Genomic DNA, 27,562 nt, shown 5'->3' on the forward strand with positions numbered 1-27,562 from the left:
GTATAATCGAACTATGATAAAAAGTAGTAGTTGTAGCGGTAATATTAATGGTAACAGCAGTAGTAATGGTAATAGTAATAAAAGTAGTAATGGCGGCAATAGTAGTGGTGATAGTGGTTAGTAGTAGTAGTGATAATAGTAATAGTATTAGCAATTAAATCAATATTTTAGCAATAATTGTAAAAGTAATCCCATTACTAGCAGTAGTAACAGCTGTGCCTTTATCAGTAATGACAACGTAATAAATTTTAATCTAATGATCACAAGATCTTGTAAACTGTTGTACACTCCATTTGTTGTCCAGCCAGATGTTTAAACTTGGGCAGCATTTTTGTAGTCACAGTGGGGAGGGGAGGGTTGTGGCGGAAGGACGGGGGAGAGTGAGAGCAACAGCTGAATGGAGGGTGAGGCAGAGGGCAGGAAGGGACGTGAAGGGCATTGATCACAACCCCTCCTCGGGTACTGGCCGGATGTGGATGGGTGGAGGGAGTAATGGTGGGGATAAAAACTTTATCAACACTGCTGGAAGGCGATGGAATCAAGGAAAATGGAATAGAAATGCAAAGGAATAAGAAGACATACTGAAGAAAACGTGAATTTTTCCCACACTATACAAAACAACGGCAATATTTTCTAGCAGAGTTGTAGAGTGACTTATCTAAACCATTCCTTGGAGTACTGAAGTATTGGAAGACGTGATTGCTGACATCGACAAAATATTCATATAGAAAAATCAACCATACATCAATATTAGTATGGGGAGAACACGTGAGGCTGAGAGGCTCACCCACTGCTGTGTTGAGGGAAGCTTGGGCTGCACTGACATTCACGTGGCTCCACCTCTGGCATTTCTCAGAACTTTCCGATAGAGGAAGTGCGCGTGTCAGGGACCTCCGCCAGTCTCCCGTCACGATCACGGTGGATCAGGTTGTGTCCAGTTCACGGTTGAGTCTGCAGGCAGGTGACACCTCATCGGGCAGCAGCGCTTCTGTGACACCAGTGTGTGACAGTAGAGGACTTTGCAACACCTTTGGCGCATTCCCACCGGCATCATGTTCAGCAGAAAAACTGACTTTGTGACTCTCTTCAGAAATTACTTTCAGAGAAGGTAATGACGAGTGTTGTGGTGTGTGGTGTGCGTCAGAGGTCATTCCTTCCCTGGCTGCAGCACGTGGTCAGTAGCGGGTGGCGGGGGGTGCGTGGGCCGTGTGAGTCAGGCCGTAGCGTGCGGCACTGCAACGACGCGCGCGGCTCCTGGCGAGGAATTTTTGCTTTCGTTGACCTCAAGTTCACCTCAAGTGAAATAAAAATTTCTGATGATTATGTCTGACTGTATTTTCTTGAATGAAAGCAAGTTCATATGATGAATGAAATATCAAAAGATATCGTTATTTCTTCATGAAAACTATGAACCGAAGAGAATGCTTCATTTAACGTCTAATTAAGAAACTATGCGGAAGTAAAAACTGCGGTGCTATTTGTCTCATTTTCAGTGTTGTAATATATGTAATAAGTAAACTTCCTTAAGTTAAATATGGCTGGCGAACACCGCAGACTTTTTAACATTATGCACGAGTACATGTATATTTCGTACATAGACTTTTGCTAAGACTCGAGGAAAAGAGATTATTTCAAAATGATATGCATTCAGCTGGAGCCTCAATATGTAACTACCTAAAATTCTTGTAAGTAAAACTTGACCGACAAGTACCTAAGAATTTTCCTGTAAATTATCGAATCAACATGTTACGCTTAAAATCTCCTCGGAATTCAAGGAAAATATGATAATGAATCATACATACCAAGATAACCCTAAAGAAACTTGTTTGAAAATATAGTTTGTAAACAAAGAATAAAATGTCTGCATTGAAATAAATTTTCTAAGAAAATGAGACTCAGGAAATTCTGTATCTAACTTTGCTTCTCATTTCCTTCACTCTTTACCTTTATTCTGACATTGAGTATTGTATGACGTGCCACTCCTGAAGGTACGGCTAAATTCTGGGCCTTGGTTGAAGGATAATAGATGTAATAAGGAAGCGAATCCCACCTTCCTGCAATGCGAGGCTCCCGTGCGCCACCCTCGCCTCCTTGCCGTGCGTAATGCGCTGAGTACGTGCATTACTTGATTACATTACTTGATTACCTACCCTCCTGCTGCGAGAGAGAGAGAGAGAGAGAGAGAGAGAGAGAGAGAGAGAGAGAGAGAGAGAGAGAGAGAGAGAGAGAGAGAGAGAGAGAGAGAGAGAGAGAGAGAGAGAGAGAGAGAAATACTTTCTTCTCTCTCTCTCTCTCTCTCTCTCTCTCTCTCTCTCTCTCTCTCTCTCTCTCTCTCTCTCTCTCTCTCTCTCTCTCTCTCTCTCTCTCTCTCTCTCTCTCTGTGTGTCTGTGTGTGTGTGTGTGTGTGTGTGTGTGTGTGTGTGTGTGTGTGTGTTTGTATGTTTGTGTGTTCTGTGTGTGTATTAATAGTTTTCCCACATCACACCATTGTTTTTCGTTTTGGTATGCATGCAATTTCATATCTCGTTGTGTTGGCGTGATAGTGGTGAGGATAGTGGTGGTTGTGGTGGTGGTGGTGGTGGTGGTGGTATGCTGAGTGTCACGAGTAATGCAGTGCGAGAGGAGGGCGTCGTGACCAGTTGATTCCGTCCAAATTACATCGATTTTACCCAACGAGGAATTGTACCGGTATATTTTTAACAAGCTTCTCTGTAATTCTTCCGAGTCCTCATTATAACGACCGCCACATGTAGAGGGTGACCTGTTTTGTGCCGGGAAGGTGAGGGTTTTCAGGCTATTCTCATATTTCAGGATCTATAACTCATCCTTATTGAGACTCAGTATTGTTGCTCTTACTGGAAAATTGCGTGGTTCTTTGTGCCGTGCCTTCTCTTACCCTATATGAAGTATGACTACGTAATATACCAGATGTTTTAATTCATGGTAGTGTTAATTGATTAGTCGGTTTTCTTTATTTTCTATTCGTAACGGTGGTATTCGCATAAAATTCTTATTACTTACAGAATTTTTACTCAAGCCAAATTAAGAAGGGGTTATTTTCAAGGTACAATAATCTGGAAGGTGGTCAAATGATATGCATATAGAAGGAGTGACCACGCTATCCTGAGTTCCAACCTTTCTAGTGGCATATTCATCTGTTCCTCCATGTATTTATAATTTTTTTTAATATATTTTTTTTTTCTTTCACTCTAATTTTGTCAAATGGCTTCCAATTCTTCATACGTCACTATATGCCTCATTTTACATTATGACATCAATGGCTGTCATGGGCCCTTAACACGAGCCCACACGAACACACGCCCTCGCCAGCATGGACAAGGACAAACCACCACGCCACCACCAAGATAACTCAGACACACACGAACATTAACCTATGCACCACTACACACTGTTACCAAACCTCATGAGATACAATGTAAATACAACAAATAAATGTTAAATTGCATAAAATTACTAATGGATTTTGTTTATGCTTATGATGAAAAATATTAGCATTATTACATCATCTCATGGTACCCAGAATTGAATGAAGTGAAAAAAAAAAATACAAGATATCAGTCTACAAATTTTCGAATATGATGAAACTGACGCACTCTTGCAAAAAAAAAAAAAAAAAAAGAAAGTTAGACTATAATAAAAGTGATGTACAACTGAAAACAAACAAAAACTTGAAATATAAATAAAGGAAGTGCGCAGCTGTTCAAGGTTAAGGTGAGTGTTGAGTGTCGAGTGCTGAGCAGCGCCGCCACGACCTGCAGCACTCGTTATGCATTAACACTGGATTGCTGCTAAGGTCGTTGTAACACTTCTCTCTTTATTACTTTCCTTTCTTCGTCTCTCTCTCTCTCTCTCTCTCTCTCTCTCTCTCTCTCTCTCTCTCTCTCTCTCTCTCTCTCTCTCTCTCTCTCTCTCTCTTTTTGGGAATAAAATTAAGGTTTATGATGAATTGTTATGAGAGCAATGAGTCATTTATTCTTTCAGATATAAAAGTCCAGCACACAGTAGGCGAACGTGTGTGTGTGTGTGTGTGTGTGTGTGTGTGTGTGTGTGTGTGTGTGTGTGTGCCTGCGTGCGTGCGTCCGTGCACCATGAGAGATATTATGTTCTTAAGTTTTTTTTTGTATTTTTATTCTATTCTTCTGCTATGTTTTTATTGCCATATTTCCTTTTCTTCTTTCTCTCTTTCCTTTCCTTCTTCATTTCTATTTTTTTTTTTCGTTTTTCCTGGTTTGCTTTCTAACATTTGGTTTTACTTTACTTTTTTTATAATCTTCTTTTTATCATGACCCAACTTGACCTAGAGCAGCAAACAAAACAGACAAACAAACACTGCCCTTGGTGACCCTGACCTGCACGTACCTCACAACTGTATCCCAATGAAATACACACACTAAATATATAATATGTGCTTCCCATGACCACCGCATTAGAAGCCTTACAACGAGACGAACGGTGATGAACGATCCGTCAAGACAGGAAGGTATATCATATGGCAGGTATACCTCTCCTCCTCCTCCTCCTCCTCCTCCTCCTCCTCCTCCTCCTCCTCCTCCTCCTCCTCCTCCTCCTCCTCCTCCTCCTCCTCCTCCTCCTCCTCCTCCTCCTCCTCCTCCCAGCCGCCCATGACCCGCTCTGCTAATAGAAAGGGATTGACGTCACATTCGCCCCTCGTCCCTCGCTATTCGTTTATGCTGACGTGCGCTGCCCCTCTCTCCCCTCTGCCCTCTGCCCTCTCCTCTCTGCCCCTCACTGCCTCCACCTGTGCGTTACCTGGGCTCCTCACATTGACGGGTTTTATGGTCTCATTGGCATTGTGTGTGTGTGTGTGTGTGTGTGTGTGTGTGTGTGTGTGTGTGTGTGTGTGTGTGTGTGTGTGTGTGTGTCGTAGTTGCTATGTGGTGTTTTTGTTGTTGTTTTTATTTTTTTTATATCATGTTTTTTAATGACATGTTTGTGTATTTATGTTTTATTATTTTACTGCGAAGGATACAGTAAAATGAGGATAGAAAGAAGTCTCTCTCTCTCTCTCTCTCTCTCTCTCTCTCTCTCTCTCTCTCTCTCTCTCTCTCTCTCTCTCTCTCTCTCTCTCTCTCTCTCTCTCTGTGTGTGTGTGTGTGTGTGTGTGTGTGTGTGTGTGTGTGTGTGTGTGTGTGTGTGTGTGTGTGTGTGTGTGTGTGTGTGTGTGTGTGTGTGTGTGTGTGTGTGTGTGTGTGTGTAATGTACACACACACACACACACACACACACACACACACACACCTAACATATTATCACAGTTCAGGACCCTTAACGATCTTACCTATGTATCTTCCCATCACGTGGTTTCCCTTCACTGCACTGAGCACCTTTTCGCAGGAACAAACGGGAGGCCACGCCGTCGCCGCCCCCGGGCCATCCTCTCCACGGCGTGCCGCAAGATCAGGACGACATGCCGCCCTCCCCCGCCGCCTACACGCCCACGTCAGACCCGGACGAGCTAAGCACCTCCTGGTCTGACCCTCGCCAACGACGGCTCAGGGTCCCCAAAAGCCGCCCGCGCTCCGCCTCCTTCACCCACCCCGTCAGGAGAAACCGTCCTAGCACCGCCACCCTCAGGAAGCCCAAGGTTTGTGTCTCCTCTCTCCGATAGTATTTTCTTGATGTGTGTAATATCTCCTCGCAAGACTCGTGTTTATCTCACTCAATAATGTACGCCCACCCGCTTATTTCCTTAATGGCCAATTAGTCCAGGTACCTACCCACCTATGTATCCATCTACATACCTAATCACTTACCTACATGTAGTACACATACTGACATGTGCATTTCTTTTTTCAGCAAGTGTAAAGATTTCTTAAATATCACAATATCACGATATCAATAAGAATTGCAAACTTAAGACACTGATAACAGTATTATCACATTCATATATCTTATCATTCAAATTTTCCATTGTATGCTATACAATACCATCTTCACTTTTTCTCTCTCCCTTCATACTTTCTAATTATCTTCTTCGCTACCGCTACACCGTAACGCTGTCCTAGGTTTTGGACGCGAGCCTACGGGACGCCCTGGACATGAGTGAGATGACTCGTAGCATGGTGGACCAGCTCATCCTCTCCCGCGATGGCCAGGCGACATTCAGTGACTATTCAAGCGACTTCACTTCCTCTTCCTCATCCTCACCCTCCTCTGTGGGTAGCAAGAGCCCATTTGATGACTCGGGGGACTCCGAGAGCGAGGCAAAGCAGGTGAGTCGATGAGGAAGTGCAGCCGTCCACACCACTTCGTTTAAACGTAGAAAGATGTTTCCAGGTATTGAGTGTGAAGGGCGTCGCGTGATGGAGGAGCGGGAAGGACTCAGGGTACGCTGTAAAAACGAATTAGTAGTGGAGAGCTGAGCTGAAGTACACCCCGGGGACCCAGCCCACTGCACCAGTCCATAAAGAATTCCCTCGTCTCTCCCACTCACAGGGGCGGCCTCCACCATGCGCCTCCCACGCCCGACTCGCAACATCGCCGTGCCGGTCATCACCAACGCCTCCCGCCCTACCAGGAAGACCTCCAATCTCAAGACTTTTGTGTCCAACGGGCGGCGGCGGCAGGTGGAGGAGGTGTTCACGGGACCAAGGCACAAGGTCAAGGTGAGTCGAGATAAAACTGAGATAATCAAAGGGCGGGTTGCCATCACGCGTGGCTCAGTAATGCTTTCTCTGTACTGTTTTATGACCATTAATTTCAAGGAACACAAAGCGAGTCCCACTGCAAAGAATAATTTCAGTCTTCAGTTTTTTATCTATGTTTTTTTTTTTTTTTTTTTTTCATCTAGAATCATACAACGTAAAGCCTTGAATTCTTGTCTTGTATTATTTACATGTTGCTTGGCATATCAAACGTAACCCTGAAAATTAAAGCATATAGGCTGTAAATCTGGCCTCCCCAAACATCCCATTCCCCCCAGCACACCAACATACACGTCAGCTCTTTTATACGCAGTCTCCGTCCAACCGAAATATCTCTGTTTGAGTACCGGACTGACGCAGCACATTTCCTTCCACCAGATTCCGGAGCCTTGCCAGACGTGCGGGAAGGAGCAGAATCCAGAGAGGTTTCACAGCCACCCGCTCCACATGCTGAAGTTCAAACCCAAGGGGGAGGATAAGGAAAAAACAAGAACTCAGGACAAAATGATCGTGACCAAACCCACAGCCCTCAGGTTCAAGAGCAAAGGACCTGAACAAGAAAACAAGAAGTCCCGCAATAAGAACAAATCGAAAAAGGCTCTCCGGCAGATTCCGAGTGTCGATAGTTCTCCCACTCTCTCTAAAAAACGCGAGGACAAGACGGTGCCTGTAAAGACGTTTATTCAGAATCAAAAGGCTTCCATTAAAAAAGGACCAAAGGACATTAACATAGAGATATTCGAGGCAGACCCTTCCTCTGCCTTACCTCAAAAAAGTGACAGTAACCGTAGTTTGCTGCACCATAAAAAACGGAATGCGTCCAGAAAGGAGAAAAGGGAAAACGGTGAGGGAAAACAGTCCAACAGAGCGGCGGCATCACATCCTCCTCGAGAGATGACCAAGATCGAAGAGGAGAGTGAGGACGCCCGCAGTGCCTCCAAGGACGGGCGGGGCGGCAGCAGCTCCTCCAACAAGCAGCAGCAGCAGCAGGCGGCACCCACCCTCGTCTGCTACATCTGCGGCAGGGAGTTTGGCACCAGGTCCATCTCCATCCACGAGCCTCAGTGTCTGGAGGTAAGTCTGATCTGATTTTGCTGTTGCTCTTCCGTACTTCTCCCCAAACATTTCTAATCACATGTAACTGGCACCAGCTTCCTCTAGGCTGCTGTGTGGTGTCCGTATGAACTCTCCGCTTATGTTTTCTTACTACTGACATTTGTACTATCTCCACACACTTCACTCTACAATTGTACAAACCGGAAATCAACATCCACTGGCGTACCCCTTTACCTTCTCTCTTCTAATATTCTGACCTTTTCGTTTACAATTCTGACCTTCCATACTTCACCTTCCTTGTTTGTTTGGAATAATGTTGGGAGGAAAGAGAGAAAAGAATAGCTGATGAACTGCTGGGTGTGTTTTGAAATGACCAGGAAGTCATAAGTCTGGCTGGCGATGTCTTTTCATTCCTCCATAGGGTGGATTAAAAAAGAAAGTTGGGTTTTTTATTGCAATTTTTGTTGTCCTCGTGTGGTATCCCTCTTACATAGAAAGTAAATGCGTTCCTTCCTGTTCTAAATCGGGGACAGAACGAGTATTAGGGTCAGATGCAAAGGAACAGGCTTGAACCTTTTCACTTGTTTCGCTTTCCGTTTAAGAAGTTAATTTCGCTACCCTATAAAATTTAAGAAAATGTATATATTCACCTTTCCCTAGAGCGATGGAAAGGCTGGAAAGGAAGTAAATGTCTTGGATAATGAGGACTGCTAAATATTCTAAGAAAGGATCACATGCTCTTTATAGGATATAGAACTGTTTATTTCAGTATTGATCAGAACTGTTTATGTCAGTATTGATCAGGTAACTGCTGCTGATGGCAAGGAAATGGGAAGACTGGTATAGTTATTCCCGTTATGCCGTACAGTTTCAGTCATGACTTCCTTATTCTTACTTTACCGATTTCTGGCACACACTATTGAGTCTTGCAATCACTCTAGTGTCTACAGCAACAACAACAGCAACAACTGATACTACTATTACTACTACTACTACTACTACTACTACTACTACTATAACCACCACCACCACCACTATCATTATTATCATTATTATTATTATTATTATTATTATTATTATTATTATTATTGTCATTATTATTACTATTATTATTATCATTGTTATCATTATCATTATTATGTTATTATTATGATGAGGAAGAGATAAAAGTGCAACATTTCTAATCCTACATCCTTTATCACACCGCGTTTCCTTCTCTTCCACACACTTCCCCCTGTTTCTTTCTCCTGCACCGCACCTTCCCATCCCTTCCCTTCTCTGTCTCCCTCTTCATTTCCGTCCCGTCCCTACCTTAACCTCTCTAACCTCCTGTCTTGAGTCTTTCCCGTCCCGTCCTTTACCTTCTGTCTCTCCCTCTCCCGCTTTGTCCTTCTTGCTCCGTCCCCTTCCGTCCCTCCCGACCACTGGCCCGCTGCACTGGTGACCCCCTGACCTTCCAGTGCAGGACGCCAGGATATTCTTGCCGCCTTTCCCTCTCCCTTACGTGCAGAATAATTGCGCCTTCATACCTGATACTACAAAGTTCGCCCACACACACACACACACACACACACACACACACACACACACACACACACACACACACACACACACACACACACACACACACACACACACACACACACACACACACACACACACACACACACACATACGTATCTTCGTCATGTGAAGTGTAAATCTTCTAGTATAATTTTGTTAGTTGGATAGAAATATGTGAGGAAATTAGTCAAAAATAAATTAACTGACAAGTAAATATATAAATAGATAAGAAAATAGATGGATAAGAAAATATTCACCCATGTATACCTAAATACACACACACACACACACGCACGCACGCACGCACGCACGCACGCACACACACACACACACACACACACACACACACACACACACACACACACACACACACACGCACGCGCACACGCACATGCACTGGAGGTGGTGATGGCGTGACTCGTCCACAAGAAATAGGTCATGTTGGGTGCTACTTTAGTGTTAAGTGGGCGGAGGGATGAGGCTCCTGGTGTGTTGTTAAGTAGTAGGTGGTGGGGAGGTGAAAGTGAAAGTTTGGTGGTGATGATAATGGTTATAGTAGTAGTAGTAGTAGTAGTAGTAGTAGTAGTAGTAGTAGTAGTAGTAGTAGTATAGTAGCAGCAATAGTAGTAGTTGTATATTACTAGTAGTAGCAGTAGTAGTAATTGTAGTAGCAGTAGTAGTATAGTAGTAGTAGTAGTAGTAATAATAGTAGTAGTAATGGTGGTGGTAGTAGTAGTAGTAGTAGTAGTAGTAGTAGTAGTAGTAGTAATGACAATAATAACTGGCTATTGTGTGTGTTTGTATGGGTGTCTTTCATTCATGTCGCATTTATACACCAGTAATGACAAATAACAACTACAATAAGAGTGAGAGGACAAATGCGCAGTTAGGAATGAGAGTCAAGGACAGACAAACGCACTGGCGGCGGGGCGATAGCATAAGGTAACACCACCACCACCATCACCACCACAACCAATAGCAATACCAACAATATATCCGGTGACATTGACACACACACACACACACACACACACACACACACACACACACACACACACACACACACACACACACATACACACACAGCAAAGCGTGACTGGTGTTTAGGGAGAATCAGGGTTCCTCATCACCAGTAAGAACAGATACTCGTGGATGAATAAGGAATAATGGTGAATAATGTAGCACCGTAACACACACCACCATCACCACTGCAATGACACAGACACGAAACACAATACACGTTAGGCAGAACACGTACGTACATGGAGCGGTTATATTAGTTAAGCTTGACCCCTTCAGTACCATTCTACTTTCTATTTGGTGATTTCATACAGCCTCAGAAACTCATGTGGGGGATTGAAATAGTGATCTCAAGGTAAAAAATGTGTCCCACTATTGAAGGGGTTAAGATTAGTTAAGTTCGGTTAAAGTAGGTTGTGCTAGGTACCATGATACGTTTTTCTATTTATTATGCTCACTCTTTTGGCATTTTTATAGAAGTTTAGAAACTTATGTGGGGATTAAATAGTGAAGACTCTGGCCATTAATCTTTTGACACCCATAAAACCCTCCCAGTGCAGTAAAATCGTCTAATCATATCCAAAAATCATGATGAAAAGGCGTCTCAGTACTGAAGGGGTGAAATTGGGTTGTGTTAAGTTAGGTTATACGGGGATATCTGATAAGAGATTACTTAGTTGACCTTAATTTGACCTTCCATAATATTAAACATCAGCTGTGTATGGTCTTGTCAGGATAGGTTAGATCAAGTTAGGTTAAGTTAGAAAGGTCATGTTATATTACATCAAGTAACTCATCCAACCAACCAACCTAACCTAACCCACCTTAACAATAACAATGGCGACTGCTCTTCATGCAATCTTTAGTGACTCTGTGCGAGTGGCGACGCTTAATCGATTCCTTCTCAGATATTACACATACGTGATAATCAACATAACATTAACCACAAATCTTGAATATGACACCAGCGAGCTCACGTATAATGCAAGCAGATAATTTCCTTGTGGTTTACCAGTAACTTTGCCCTTCTTTGTTCCGCTATGGTCCCTTGTCCTCCGCGCCCTTCAAACTTCCAAACAGCGTCATGACAAGCAACTCCACGCATTAACTCACCGCCACCTCCTCAAATCCCTCACTCGTCCTTTGTCTTTCTTTATTAATGTCGTGCTGAGGTTTACATTGACTTTTTTCTGCTGTGTACTGAGAGAGAGAGAGAGAGAGAGAGAGAGAGAGAGAGAGAGAGAGAGAGAGAGAGAGAGAGAGAGAGAGACATTCACGCACATTTATAATTTTGAAACTAGACCTTAAATTGGCTGAAAAGAATACACAATGATGCAAAGAAAAACCGCGTAGAATTGATAATCCATACAAGACTGAATAAGTAACTAACTTATTTTATGGCTCGGCAACATGAATGTAAGACCTCGGATCCATTATAAGGCAGTACCCCCCATGAAAACTAGTCATCTAGTCGTAGAAAACGCACCCCATCGACAGAGAGAGTAGTACGTTGAATCATCCTGCCTATATTCTGAGACGCTTTGCTCTCTTACCATCACTGCTTTCCAAAGGCTCTAGTTGAAGATACTCATGCTTTTAAGAGTATTTTCATGGTTCTGGTGATGGATTGGCAAAATTTCTAATTTATCATAAGGAGAAATTGTCTTGAAAACCCAGCTAGTCGTCTTTGTGGCCTTGGAAAATTGTCGCGGTGAGAGTGCAAGGCGTTTCTGAATATGGGCCTATACTCCCACTGTGGTGATAATAATATTAGTTAGGACAGATACACTTCACCCCAGCTAAGTTTTACCCTTCCATGCCCTTTCATGTCTGACGTCCCAATGCCAAGGATATAATTTTGTCAGTCTCAGTACCCAATGGCTTGCTACCTGACCTATTGTAATAAATTCCGGATTGCTTTGCTTCATTTCGTGTTTTCTTGCATATTTACTTCATTACTAATGCTGCCCATACATCGCTCTCTGCTTCTGGCCAAAACCTAGTATATATACGCTATTGTTCTCCTGCTGGTGCCACTAATATGAAACTAAGAACTGACAACTTCATTTCGTCCAGAGAAGCTAGAGAGAGAGTCATAAGCTTCTTTGATTACGCCCCACCTGCCACTTCACCGTCACACACACGCACCTACACGCCTTACCGGACACCAGCGCAGTACACACGTCAGAGAAAATCATTGTCAAGTTTACTCTGAACAGTGCGTCATGTCAACGGGTGGGGGTGAATGACCCGAGGTGCAAGCCGGCTCTGCTCGCTACTGCTGGTAAAATCGTATTTTGTAAAGAATATTAGATATTGTTTAGCGCAGTCTTTGTAAATATTTGAATTTGATACGAACTCTTTATTGTCACGTGTGTGTGTGTGTGTGTGTGTGTGTGTGTGTGTGTGTGTGTGTGTGTGTGTGTGTGTGTGTGTGTGCGTGTGTGTGCGTGTGTCGTCCGTGAAATGGTGGAAAGCATAAAAAAACAATTTGATTACGTATTTTAACTGATGTATTTTTTTACTTACGTATCTTAATTACTATATTTTCATTTTACAAAGTTTCTAGTGAGTGTTTAACCAATAAATGTATTTTTGTTTTCTATCATTCGTTTATGAGCAGATTTTTAGAGAGAGAGAGAGAGAGAGAGAGAGAGAGAGAGAGAGAGAGAGAGAGAGAGAGAGAGAGAGAGAGAGAGAGAGAGAGAGAGAGAGAGAGAGAGAGAGAGAGAGAGAGAGAGAGAGAGAGAGAGAGAGAGAGAGAGAGAGAGAGAGTGAGTACTGTGTTACGTAATATAGAGAATCATGCGTTACCCTTTAATGATTATTCACATGACGGTCGGCGCTGGATCGCAGAGTACTCGCGTCGACAGGTATTGATTGAGATTTTGTTTTCTGAAGGTGTTTATTGATCGTATCCTACGTACTGTGGTAGCCTTTAATTAATATGCCAATAAGATCATGATATACAGCACCGCACATGAAAGACGAAGGAGGAGGAGGAGGAGGAGGAGGAGGAGGAGGAGGAGGAGGAGGAGGAGTATATGCGGGGAGGAAAGGGGAGAGGGAAAGAAAGATAGGAAGGGGTGAATATGTAGAAGACGTCATGAAAATTTTGTAGCAGAAATATTAAGGAAAAAAAAATGCACAGCAAAACAAGAAAATGAAGATTATGAAAGGAAATATGAAAAAAAAAAATATATAGAAAGATCAGCAAAAGTATAGGAAATTGAAATAAGAATACGAAAATGGACGAAAAAAAGAAATTAAGTTTTATTTTTCTAACCTAAACTTTATAACCACTCAAAAAAGAAAATAGAACGTAACTGGCATTCGTAATTGCCTTAAATATTCCAAAACATTCGATCTATTGCTTTATCTTCTACCTATCAATATTATTTTTACTCACTCTTTTAATATGTCTTTTTCTCCCGCTTTTATTTATTTATCCATTTTTTATTATTATCATGACGGGGCGTTGGTGCGAGGAAAGTTTACGCCGGCAGCGCTGTGAGGGGCTTAACACTACACTGCGTAGCCCACATGCATCCTGGCTCAGCGGGATTAACCGGTGATGAGCGAGACTTTTCCGCTCTTACGTGTACTACTGACCTTGGCTAGCCTGCTTGAATGTGCCCCGGAGAGAGAGAGAGAGAGAGAGAGAGAGAGAGGGGTACACATATACAAACACACCCTTACACATTATAGATAAGCAGACATGGAGGCAAAAAATACAGACAGCGACATATACGTGAACCAAATCAACATCCAGACAACGACATGCAAACATTTACAAGGATAAACACACAAAAACAAAACAATTAAAGACAAATAGACGTATGTTGTTCATTATCTTTCACAGCCGAGTTATTAGTAAAAGAAAAATATGAGAGGAGATATATTTTCAAGTTTGTTTAGTTTTTATGGTTGATTGATAAAACAACAGAGAAAGGGAGACAAAAGCAGACTGATGAAAAATGGTAATGCATATAGAAAGAGAATGACAGACAAGCACACAGAATTATAAAGAAAGAGAGACAGACAGAAATGCAGAGACAAAGACAGATAAACAAGTAGACAGGAGTATAGAGAAGATACAAAGACAAGAAAACTCAGACAAAAGGCAAGCAAATAAACGTTAATATATATATATATATATATATATATATATATATATATATATATATATATATATATATATATATATATATATATATATATATAGAGAGAGAGAGAGAGAGAGAGAGAGAGAGAGAGAGAGAGAGAGAGAGAGAGAGAGAGAGAGAGAGAGAGAGAGAGAGAGAGAGAGAGAGAGAGAGAGAGAGACAGACAGACAGACAGACAGACAGACAGACAGACAGACAGACAGACATAGAGAGTGACAATGACAGACAAACAAACAGAATGAAATACAGAGAAAAAGAGACTGACAGACAAACTCACAAAAACAAAGAGAAAGAGAGACAAAAAATAGACTAGCAGACAAGCACAGACAGGAATGTTTAGAGAGACCAACGAACGAGCAGACAAACAGCGGTGGAGCACAAGCAAGCAAGGCACACAGGGGAGCAAGGTGAGACAGGTTGCGAGGCGGCAGGTGAGGGCGGGAGGGAGGGGCGTGAACAGGTGTGGATGCGGTGAGTCACTTATCGACCATGAGGCGCCGCCACCAAACCACCGTAAACTGTACAGCCTTTGTTCGTGCCTCACATACTAGTACTGTATGTTGCCAGGCTCCCTTTCCGTTCCTTTCCCTCTCTCCCTCATCCTCTGCACTCTCAGCCCCGCCCTTCCGTCCTCTCTATCATCACTACCCTTTGCCATAATGGATTTGCTCGTTTTCTTTTGGTTTATTTGAGTTCCCCGTCTATTGCATTACTTTAAGAACATTTTCTCGTTATTTTTTCATCCATTAGAAAGTAGTCCTTCTACTTTATTACAAGTATTATAGGAAGAATTAACTTTTCAATAGTTTTTAAGCCTTTTGAAAATGTATTTGCATTTATTATAGACTTTCATCCACTTGTATTTATATTGCATGCTTCTCGAAACAGTTGTTGGGATTCAGATCTTAAGTGCCGGTAAGGATCTCTCAGTCACCTTGGCGAGTGAAAATGAACGTCGGTCTTAAAGTGGTCGCCTCAATTATCAGTCCTGGCTCGTCTCTTGTCACGTGCATTGCTAATTATGTCGCGACTTAAGAAACATCAAGAGGAAATGAAGCATGAACTAAGAAGAAAGAGTATGTATGAGGAACCAAGAGAGAAAGGAGGAACATAAGTAGGCAGAAGAAAGGAAGAATAGAAATATATAAACATGAAAACAGGTACCTACAATACGAAACGCAAAAGTGCGTCCCAGTTGATTCGAGACCCCCCAAAAAAAATAAATAAAAAAAAGAAAAGAAAAGAAAAGAAGTAAAAAGTAAAAGTGTGACATTTGACACGTTCAGGGAGTGGCAGTGTCACAGAGATATAGGAGGAAATATTTTGGTGCTGGTTTCCTTGTCTGCGGAGTACCAGGGTTGAAATAATATGTACAGTTTTCCTTTTTTTTTTTTTTTTTTTTTTTTTTTTTTTTGATGGGGTCGGTGTTCATTGTTTTATGGAACGCAGGACACATTCCGACAGGACGTCCTTCAGACCCCCCGCCCCCTTGATGCCTCGGCTGTCAGTGTGGCCTTTGAGACACTTCCTAAAATAGTTTCGCCATTCCCACCTGTCTTTTGTCTTATGTGGGGTACATTTCTTTTTATTTTACACTTTATTGCGAATGTTCTATATTTATCTATAACTGCTGCTTTTTTTTTTTTTTTTGTCAATTTCAAATAACTGACGTGTTTTCGTGCACACACACACACACACACACACACACACACACACACACACACACACACACACACACACACAAACGAGCTCTCATCACCGGACTTTGATGTTGTTTATTTGAAATATCCCTGAAACGCCACGCCACGCAAAATACAAATAAACTGGACTAGTATAGCTACAGTGCGCGCGTTTACCAAGTGTACGTATACTAAACATAACAAAAGTCCCACTAAATACATACGAGGCACTATGTATTCATTAAAATAATTTATATAATACATTAAAACAATATATTCTTCGTATGTATTGACATTTGCTGTATTCATTACATTCGTTGCTGTGTGTGTGTGTGTGTGTGTGTGTGTGTGTGTGTGTGCGCAGTACTGATGGAGTGTACCTCGTAGTGTGTACTGGTCGATGGCGCCGGAGGTGTGGGTGTGGTGGCTGGCTGCCCGGTCTCTCTCTCTCACCCCCCGAGACCACAGCGCCTCCCCCTCCCCCCCCGTCATTAACCTTCGATAAAGAGTAAGGCGTGAGGCAGCCCGTGGGAAAGGTGGTGGTGCTATATAGTCACGTGATGCCTCCTGGCTAGCCGCACCACGTGGCAATCACTGACACCACGCTAACTTATTGACTATAAATTGAAATATTAGGCCTCTTTTTTTTCACTTTCATTCCTCGTATAGGTTCGTTCTTGTGTTTTTAGGCTGTGTTTTTGTTGGAATTTTATAACCCCATAAGCTGTTCAGACCAGAAGCTTCTCAATTCAGGGGAACACTCAGCTTTAGCATCTCAGTCTATGCTCAGTGGACACGCATGGCTCCTCTGAAGGCTTGGCTGTGGTGGCGGTAGTGGCGGCGGCAGGGCAAGCTAGGGCAAAGCAGACTGGGACAGGGAGGGAAAACAGCACCCGTGAACATGAGCGTGTGTGAGCGTGTCAGTGTGGATAGTGAAATAATGACTCGGAGCACGCAGCCTTACTCGGTGGGGGCCTGGCTACCGGTGGGGACAGGGCGGGGCTGGGGTGCTGCTCTTCTACGAGTATACTTTCCTTCTCCCGTACTTTCCCCTCTACCCTCCGGTCGTTCACCCTCTTCACCCCGCCCTCCCTCACCCCGCCCTCCTTCACCCCGCCTCAACATTACCATAATTCTGGTTATTGACGTACGACCCTAGCTCCATCTTGACGGACCGGCGATGGCACACACGCGGACGACTACTGAAGATTTGTTGTATACGGGACGGTGTTACGTGTGTTTCTCTCTCTCTCTCTCTCTCTCTCTCTCTCTCTCTCTCTCTCTAATTTGTGATGATATTGTTTCTCCTCACGCAGAAGTGGAAGAGAGAGAACGACCGCCTTCCCAAGAACCTGCAGCGCCCCTGCCGGAGAAGCCGTCCAAGGATCTCACGCACGAAGAGTGGAATCAGTTTGCGTGGGAGACATCGCAGGTGAGACTTTCTAGCGGGTGTCCTTGGTCGGTAATGCATCACCACTGGGTCTCTCGAGTGTCTCATTGGTGCACTGGTGGTGGTGACAGGTTTTGAATATTTGGTGATCTTTTATTTATTTATTTTTTACACTGGTCAAGAGTTCCAATTGTTTATCATTATTATTATTATTATTATTATTATTATTATTATTATTATTATTAGTAGTAGTAGTAGTAGTAGTAGTAGTAGTAGTAGTATTTACTTATGTATTCCTTGGAGTATGTGTTAATTCGAGAACTATGTATTTGTTTACCTTATTCATTTGCTGCAGACTGTTCTTGTGGCTTTCTTTCTTTGTCTCTTCTTTCATTACCTTCAGAGAGAGAGAGAGAGAGAGAGAGAGAGAGAGAGAGAGAGAGAGAGAGAGAGAGAGAGAGGAAGACGTAGTAATCATCGAATTACATAAGTTGTTTATTTGTACGATTGTTGGTTGGTTTAATTTGTTTGGATTGTTGGGCTGGTCACTGGGTTGATTAAATGTGTGTGTGTGTGTGTGTGTGTGTGTGTGTGTGTGTGTGTGTGTGTGTGTGTGTGTGTGTGTGTGTGGTTGGGCGTGCATGTATACGTGTGCTGTACTGACAAACAAACAAACAAACAAACAAATAAGCTATAAAGACAACTCATATCACTGCAGTAATATATAGAATCATAAAAAGAATATGATGACAGTAATAAATAAAACACGTGATATGAGAGAGAGAGAGAGAGAGAGAGAGAGAGAGAGTAGTAGTAGTAGTAGTAGTAGTAGTAGTAGTAAGAGTAGGTGGTAATTATGAAGGTATAGTTACGGTTACGCTGTTTAGTGACACGCTGGTGGTGGTGGCGGTGGTGGCTTCCCGCAGGCCCAGCTGGTACCCTGCGAATGGTGCGGCAGGACTTTCTTCCCTGAGCGCCTGGAGGTCCATCAGCGGGGGTGCAAGCCGCCGCCAGGAGCACCCAAGAAGGTTGGTGGCAAGGTTACTGACTACTGTCGACTATATTTTTTTATTTTACTAAGTGTTTTTTTTTTTTTTATCTTAGTATTATTTTTTTTAGCGCTTAGTATTGTTTTTTTTCCTTTTCTTTTTCTTTTAGTAGTCGGTATTATATTATTTTTTTTGCATTATTTTTATAAGTTCCTCTTAGGTCGTTCACTTACGAAACTATTGCTACGATTACCTTTCTGCCATTTTGTATATCTTATTTATTTATTCATTTATTTACTACTATTATTTTTTATGCGGGCTTGTCCCAATCGCCCCCATCCAAGCAGCTGTCTCGACTGAGCTGCGGCGTGACTCAGCTTGTGTTTGTTTGCCTCGCTAATGTCACCATGCACCTGCCATCGCGGTGTCGTCTCGCTAGCACTCACTCCACCCCTTCCTCCTCCCCACTCTTAGCTTCCTACTTACAAACATCCCGCAGGCTTCCTACCAAGCACCTGTTGACTAGTACATGCGTCTTCACAGCACCATTCTTGACCTACCCACCTCTATGACTGTTGGTTGTAATATAGTGTCTGATTATTCCGAGTTTTAGAGCAGTATTCTGACACAATTCCATCTTACCTCCGCTAATTTTTGACTGACTTAAATTGAATTCATTTAGGGTGTTCAAAGGCGTGTTAACGATTCTAGTGATAGATTGGCACGCATTTCTACATCACCAATGGGAAGAAATAGCTATGAGGACTTTTAATGATATATAGTCTCTGAAAATAGTTGCGATGAGAGAGAATGAAGTCTTTAATTATAGGAATACTGAGCTTAATTTTTTCACTCACTTTAGAAGGCGTGAAAATTTTGAACTTTAAATGAAAAACCAGGAATGTGTTTGTGTATAAGTTCCTTTGTCATATTTTCATTTCCACAGAACAAGACACAACAAATCAAATAATCGAGAATAATAAAAAAAAAAAGGACATTCTTGTATTTTTGCTCCATCGCCATCCTTTCATTTACACAGAACAAGACCCAGCAAGACACATCATCACTATTCAACTCGTCCATGAACGCCGCCAAGCCCACCGTGGTGTGCTACATCTGCGGGCGGGAGTTTGGCACCATGTCGATTGGTATCCACGAGCCGCAGTGCCTAAAGAAGTGGCGGGTGGAGAATGACAACCTGCCGCCTGAGTTACGTCGCCAAGAGCCTCGCAAGCCGGAAGTTGTCTACAATGGTTAGTGGACGCATCTACTCTCACCTGACAATTTCTTGCAGTTTTTAATCAAGTGTTTCAATGTGATTATTATTATTATTATGTGACGCCATCATATTTACTTTAGTATATCTCTGATGATTTGCTTCCTATACGTATTATCATGTTTGCTCAGTTCATTGCATTTTTCCTTTTTGCAAATGTCAGAAAGGTACATACATATTGTTCACACACACACACACACACACACACACACACACACACACACACACACACACACACACACACACACACACACACACACACACACACATACAGTTTCTCTCTCTCTCTCTCTCTCTCTCTCTCTCTCTCTCTCTCTCTCTCTCTCTCTCTCTCTCTCTCTCTCTCTCCCCCTTAACCTATGACGTCTTCTGCCTGCCACACAGACGACGGCAAGGTGGACCGCGATGCGATGGCGGAGGCTGCCTGGAAGACCCACCTCGAAACGTTGGTCAAGTGTGAGAAGTGTGGCCGCACCTTCTTTCCTGACCGACTCATCGTCCACCAGAGGGCGTGCCAACGGGAGGCATAAGAATCTTTTCATTCCATGTTTATTTTCCGTTACGCTTATATTTTATCCGTCCATTATGGATTAGTGTCATGTCCGAGCAGTTACAGGGTCTCGCATATTGCCAGTCAAGTCGGGAATTACATATACGCTTGTTTTTTTTTTCCGGAGTGTTTATACTTTACCGCTTGTGATCACATACATAGGACAGTGCTCTGATGAAACGCTTCGGCTCTGCACTGCCTCTACATTCAGTAAGCTACAGTTGATGTGAGGCGGGATTTTAAGATTTTTTTTTTCTTTTTAGTTATAATATCATATTAACAAGATTTTTACATTATCAAGTGAAACATTCTTGAAAACCCGGCTAGTCATCTCTGTAGCCTTTGGAAGTAGTCGTGGTGAGAGCGAAACATTCGTCAGTGCAGGCTCCTTTTGTTTACGCTACGGTTACGTTGTCTCCAACAGCGCGGTCTACAAACTCCGAGCCATAGAATTTTATACTCAGGTTGCCATAGGAAGGACATGACTATGTAGCGCCGCAGCAAAATTTGTAGTATGAATAAGAAGATGTGTATTTTTATATTTCGGACTACTAACATTGGTGGTTGGTTAGTTAGCAATAAAAGAAAAAGAACGAAAAAAATGCAGAATTCTTTGTTATATTTTAGCTTTTAAGGAGATTAGTAATGTTGCTCTTTCAAAGATCTGTTCAGTATATTTACTTTTTTATGGATTTGTTTATTGTTTACTGAGAGTGAATGGCAGTGCGTGTAGTGGTGTGGACGAAGGTGACGTGCAGCGCAGCGCAACCACTGTACTGACGAAGGGCGATCAGTTCTACCTAAAGTGATCATAATGGCAACTCCACATATTGTTACCAGAGAGAGAGAGAGAGAGAGAGAGAGAGAGAGATTAATAGCAATTCAGCTTTACAACAGCTTTGTGATGGCTCGGTAATGTTACTGCTAACATTCGTTGCGTAATTCCGTCCAGTATGAAGCCTGAGTGTGGACAGCGATAGTCACAGTGGTGCTACAGTGGGCAGTGTCCCCAGTGCTATAATACATAGGTGCCTCGTGAGTCCCATTTGAGTGTCCCTTGATCTGGTAACAGTGAAGGACGCTCTGCCACGCCGCGACTCCGTCACTGTTAGTGGATTTTTTTTATTTGATTTTCTTTCGTCGTATAAGAATACCTGAAAAAAGTAATACATGAAATACATATGTTACGTACCTGACAAACCAAAAGAGCTATGATAATAATAATAGTAATAATGATAATACAAATAATTAGTGTTCTTTATTGAGACCAGTGTTTGTACTTGGATTTATTTAACGTTCTTTTCTTTCATTCACTATTTGTAATGTTTTGTTTTCATGTGTATGTCATATGCAGTACATAATATTTACAAATATTTGATCATTTCATTTATACATATTTATACTTTCTCTTAACTCGTGTGATTTTTTATTTGCATTTTTTTTTCATCATGCGGTAAAATTAAATGAGAGCACACCCGAGAAACAATCATTGTACTGTGTGATCAGAGGCCCATATGCCCTTCCAACCTCGTCTTTGTGTGTGTGTGTGTGTGTGTGTGTGTGTGTGTGTGTGTGTGTGTGTGTGTGTGTGTGTGTGTGTTCACTGGGACAGAGATGTGATTGGTGAGTGCTGTGGTGTGTGTCCAGCAGGGGAGGGCGAGGGGTGGTGCCGTGATGTGCGTTATTATGTAAGATAAATTGTGTTGGTGGTGTGCAACGTTGGAGTGTATACAGTGTGTACAGTTAGGGTGTTTGAGGGGAAGTGGCGCATTGCTGTTCGTGGTTTCAGGTGTGGCATTGCTCCTTTCATTTGATTTGATTTTTGTTTTATATGTACGTTGATGTTACGCGAGTAAGTGATATGCCTGCAATGATGTTTACTGAGACAAAAACAGGTAGACTGAATGTTAAGTGTTATTTTAAACACCGTAGTGACTGCAAGGTATAACTAATTGTCCAAAAATCGTAAAATACATTATTATTTTATGAAAAATTATGGGTTATTATCCATCATTTGCATACGTGTGTAGTTCAGACATGTACTAATGACGCCTTAGCAATGTGTGGACCAGCAGGGACTAAGGCATGAATTATAGAGGAGACCGCTGCCGACGTCTCTGCTGAATCCTATTTCTTGTGTGTGTGTGTGTGTGTGAAAAGGTTTAAGCTAACTAGAGCAACTTTATGGTTGCAAGTTTAAGACTGCGATGTATCCATTTCTCTTAATGAATATCTAAATGTGTCAATTTCACATTTTATCTTCAGTGAACTCAATAGTGGAAGTAAAATTTATTATCGAGATCAGAGTTATAACGTATGTTATCATGATTATAAGAGTTTGCCTTTGAAAATGGTAGCTCATGAAAATAAGTCTACAGAGAACTTTCAAGGTAAACTTACATATATGCATGTGTGTGTGTCTGTGTGTGTGTGTGTGTGTGTGTGTGTGTGTGTGTGTGTGTGTGTGTGTGTGTGCGAGCGCGCACCGCCCCCTACCCCCATATATATATATATATATATATATATATATATATATATATATATATATATATATATATATATATATATAAAGTCACAGAAATATATTTTCTGTGGCCAGCTTGGTGTTACTGTCCCTGAGGAGGCCACCCGTGTGATGGACAGAGATGCTACTTTCGCAGGACGCTAACTTGCCCCCGTGGGTGTTTCCTGTCATTCCATCTTTGGGACTTGCAGCGTGATAGATAAACTTTATGTGCGTGAGAGATCTATCCAGTCCATTGTTCCCCACTTTAATATTTTAAATAAATGTATAAAGTAGCCACTACAAGTGATACTTAAATGTTACATTGCATGATACAATAATGTTTTCAGTATCTTAAACTTTCTTTTCCCACAGGTTTTCATATATACAGCATCAGTAGAAACAGGAAACGGCGTGTCATTTACTGAAGAATATTCCTTTATTCATTCTGAATAAGAAAAGATACGACGAAAGTTAAAATGTTAGTGATTATTTATTTGGCGTCGTAAAGCATGGCTCACATCTTCTAAAAGTCCCTATTATCATTACTAATTTAGTAAATACTGCTGGCGTTGACATCAGTGGTCGTGCTGACGTGTCTCCTATATATTTAATTACTGGTAACATTAATAAAATAGACAAGGTGTGTCAGATGTTAGAAGAAAAAAAAAGACAGAACATTCTCCATTGAAGATTAAGAAGCGCCAGAGATGGTCATATCTCACCTGTAAATTAGCAATTACAGCTTAAGTAAAGACCAGTTGACTTATCCTTACATACATGTGTGTGTGTGTGTGTGTGTGTGTGTGTGTGTGTGTGTGTGTGTGTAATTCCTGATGGATCTTCTCAGGATTTCTCAGTACAACGTCTTATTATTTATTATCTACTAGCTCAGCCTCGGTCTACGTACACACATACAACATAGGTTTCCTTCCTAATCTTCCACATCTTATAAAAGTACACACACACACACACACACACACACACACACACACACACACGACCGTCATGCATTAAAACAATAACACTACCAAAATATTGTCACCACATCGCATTGCATGAACATTAATATGCTCAACACAACATAAAAAAGATCTATTTAGAAAACAAATATTTAAAAAAAATGAGAGCTTTAATGGTATGTACGCGAGGTCAAGAATAATTGCTGATGTTGGCAGTGGTGGTGGTGGTGGTGGTGACGACATGCCCTTTCCGTCACCAGTCTCGGTAAAGGAAGTTCCTGACCCCCGGCCGCCAGGGTCGCAGCGGCAGATGGGTCGCCTGCCTCACCCATGCCAGATGCCCATTGTCAAACTGCCATTATTCCTCGTTTTACTTACTAACATGAGCTGTGTCCACTGTTTGTAAGTATTATATATGAGGTAACTTGCTGTGGTTTTAAGAGAAGTTTTGCTCCATTATAGCAGCATCCTAATAATAAAAGGTAAGATAAAAACACCTGCGCGACATCACCACATAAGGTGAATGAAGCAGGTACACCCAGGTGCTAGATGTGTAATTTTCCACGTCCACTCACTGATGGAAAGACGAGTTGCTATGTAATAAAACATGCAAATCAATGAAAAGTAATTATTGGTAGCGTTTTCAGATGTTCTGCTTTATGAAGTGACTTGAAAAATTGGATAAGAGATGAAAATAAGAGAGAACCTTGATGTGGCAGCCCCCGTTTTTACCTGAAGGGAGGGTCCGTTCAACTTGATTTAGGTTCACTTCATCTCTGCATTTAAATCCTACTGATCCCACAGAATCCTTGGAGTGAACATATATTACCATAATAACATACTCCTGCCAATACGACCCATAAGGGTTGATCTAAAAGCATACTTTTACTCAGTTTAAATCATCTTATACCCCACGCACGCATCATGACCAACGTATTCGTTTATTAAGACATTTGATCTGCACTTATACAACTGGTAAAAATGAATTGCAGAAGCAAATGGCAAGGGAACGTATTTGCACCACGTTTGGTTGCCACTTTTAATAGCAGCGCATAACTGAGGCACCATAGATTAAAGAGGCAAGTCGTGATGATAACCAGTACATCCTGAGTACATCCCGTTCTTTCATGGAGACAGATGAATGTGGCACCATGGGATTAAGGTGTGTACTTCTCACCCCAACGGTGCTCAGGTGAGGCTCACTCCGGCGCCTCTTACTCGTGACGTCATGTGACAGGTGCACCATCATGTACGGCGTGTCTCCTTTCACCTGTATGACGCATGACTATTGACGCATTTACTTAGATGATCAACAAATAAATCAAACGATTATAAAATGGTAGCTAGAGTGATCCATTAAATCCGCCAGTAGTCCAGAGAGAGGCGCTGCACACTGAACCTCCCTGAGCCCGAGCCTACCTGAGGCCCCGAGTTCCAACACTATTTAGCTAATGACGAACACCCATCACCTGCAGCCCAACGTGAGACCCCACCCATCGCCCACTTCGCCTGGATAAAAGGGATAAAAATGTACATATGCGTGGCCACGACCATCTGGAATAAAGATAGAATGGATATATGTGGTGGAAGGTGGTAGTTTTCTCAAGAGTGTGTGGTGGGAGGGAGGACCAATCGGCGCGGGCGCACGGAGGTCAAGCTCAGGCAGCGCCATCTTGAGCCTGATGTGTGTCTCCCTGCACTCTCCGCTCTCCCTTCATTTACCGCAAGACAATACACTCCTTTCCCCAAAGCATGACGTGGGAGTGAAGAGCAAAGCCGTATAGTCCCATAGAGTCCCACGTATCAAGCTGGGAGTGGCGTGAAAAGGAGTTTTGTGTGAATATTTACTCCCAGGTGTGTGTGTCCCCCATGAGAAGACCGAGATAGGCGTGGATATTCCGTGTGTTCTACCAGGATTCCTGCTCCAAGGACCCACTCCAAGGACCTCAGGCCATCTCGTATGTACCAAGGCTTCACTCTACTTCCCCTAGTGGTGTGTGGATGTCTGCATGTGCAATAGTTTCAAGGGAATCGTGAAATAACCTCGATCCACTCCATTGCTGGCCAGTCAGGGATTAATTTTATGCCATAGGCGCCTTGGCAGGATTCTGTTGCATATTGGCATCACTACCGCCCTCAGACAGCCGGTTAGTGGGGAATAGGAATGCTGGAGTGGTAAAAAACATAATTATACACCCATAGATCAGAAGGGAGTAGTGTTGTGGGTTATTGTGTAGTATATAATAGGATTCCTGGATCTAATACTTAGCCATGCATAGTAATGAGTCTCATACTTCCTTCTATACCTCACTTGGGCCTCATGTGACAGTGCTTTAGGTTAATGAGATGATTTGTTCACCTGGATTTGTGGGTAAACATTACTATTGGGTGTTGGTGTTTGATGTATTATTGATATTTCGTCATTGGTGCCTTATTGTGCTTATTATTGCATCATAACCTCCTTTAATGGTGTTTCCTGTACATCTTGGCTGCTTGTTACCACTGTGCTGCTCTCTGAAGGCCATAAATGTGAATACCTTGCCCATTCAATCATCTGACTCATATGACCTTTTTTTTTTATCATTTTACATCTCAAACCTTGGCAAATGTGTTAGTTGCTGTCCTAGTTTATTAGAGCGGTTTGGATTACGTGATTTGGTTGTTGAATAGGCTTTGTAGGGGTGCAGGTGCCTCTGGGAACTTTAATGTGATGAGAGCAGGTGCAGAAACAGGGGGAGGGGTGAGGATAAATTTTGTTTCATATAATTTATATTTTTTAGTTTTTCTTTTTCTCATTAGCTAACAAACTTGGTAGACCTTGTAGGAAAGCAGGATTCAAAGATATCAAAGCAAAAATGAGGGTTAGATACCCCCAAAAATTACTTTAAAGATTATAGTTAGAGTTATGGTTAGCATTGATACAGGTAGTGGGATATAGAATTTAACAGCCATCATTTGACTGTGTGTGTGTTGTGATGGTGAGAAGCAATGCTGGATGAAGCATAACTACTATTAATTCAGTGTCTCAGGGCTAAATTGAAGGTTAAAATCCCCCAAAACTACTTTAAAGATTTGATGTGTGGTTTGGGTTGATAACATTTCAAACAGCATGAAACACTTTGAAACCATTAACTGTATGTGTGATGTGATAGTGAGAAGTAATATGGGGTGAAACACAAGAACTTTATTACTGCAGTGCTTTAGGTGTTGCTTTACTCTGTGTACAGATCAACGAAACCCGTCACACACACACACACACACACACACGCATACAGGCATTAACTGTGTGTTGTATTGATAGAGGGTGAACATCAAAAAAGGTACCATTAGTAATTGTGAATGGTTGCAGGTTATATGATCCACTAAAGGTAATAATAGTGTTGAATAGATATTGTAAGCCTACAGCTGCCAAAAAAGTGGTAGATCCAGGAGCTGTCTGACTCTTCGAGGGAGCATAAGATTTTGAATAGAAGTCATAGTATTGCATTAGCCTAATAAAGTCTTTTTTTTCTTTTTTTTTTCTTTAAAGATATTGCCTCTGAAAAGAAATGGCAGACTCGAGAGCATTAAGGGAAAATAACATGTTGAATATAATGGTGGTGATCATACTGTATTTAATCTTAACTGCTATTAAAAAGATATGTAAATTTTCTTTGAAGCTATTATCTTTTAGTGGAAAATAGTGAGAGACAACAAGGTCATCTAGTCCTGTAAGGAAAAGT

The 27,562-nt window shown here is 42.1% G+C and overlaps 2 protein-coding genes across 4 annotated transcripts in view; both read left to right on the forward strand.

The window, feature by feature from the left end:
- Positions 1-22,368, forward strand: part of LOC123520356 (muscle M-line assembly protein unc-89-like) — a 55,375-nt gene extending 33,007 nt beyond the window's left edge. The window contains 9 exon segments of the mRNA XM_045282590.1: positions 5,377-5,626; positions 6,048-6,258; positions 6,478-6,647; positions 7,065-7,760; positions 17,487-17,532; positions 17,535-17,602; positions 18,487-18,588; positions 19,589-19,802; positions 20,210-22,368. Coding sequence (XP_045138525.1) covers positions 5,377-5,626; positions 6,048-6,258; positions 6,478-6,647; positions 7,065-7,760; positions 17,487-17,532; positions 17,535-17,602; positions 18,487-18,588; positions 19,589-19,802; positions 20,210-20,355 — 1,903 coding nt within the window. The 3' untranslated portion in view covers positions 20,356-22,368.
- Positions 22,369-25,300: 2,932 nt separating this feature from the next.
- Positions 25,301-27,562, forward strand: part of LOC123520258 (serine/threonine-protein kinase MARK2-like) — a 126,017-nt gene continuing 123,755 nt past the window's right edge. Inside the window, exon 1 of one of the 3 annotated variants that reach the window (XM_045282374.1) lies at positions 25,301-25,798. The gene's annotated coding sequence lies outside the window, so the exon portion shown is untranslated. The remainder of the gene's footprint in view (positions 25,799-27,562) is intronic. The other 2 variants (XM_045282377.1, XM_045282381.1) reach the window with 2 other exon arrangements.

Source organism: Portunus trituberculatus, chromosome 46 (genome assembly GCF_017591435.1).
Source record: "Portunus trituberculatus isolate SZX2019 chromosome 46, ASM1759143v1, whole genome shotgun sequence".
NCBI classification, from domain to species: domain Eukaryota; kingdom Metazoa; phylum Arthropoda; class Malacostraca; order Decapoda; family Portunidae; genus Portunus; species Portunus trituberculatus.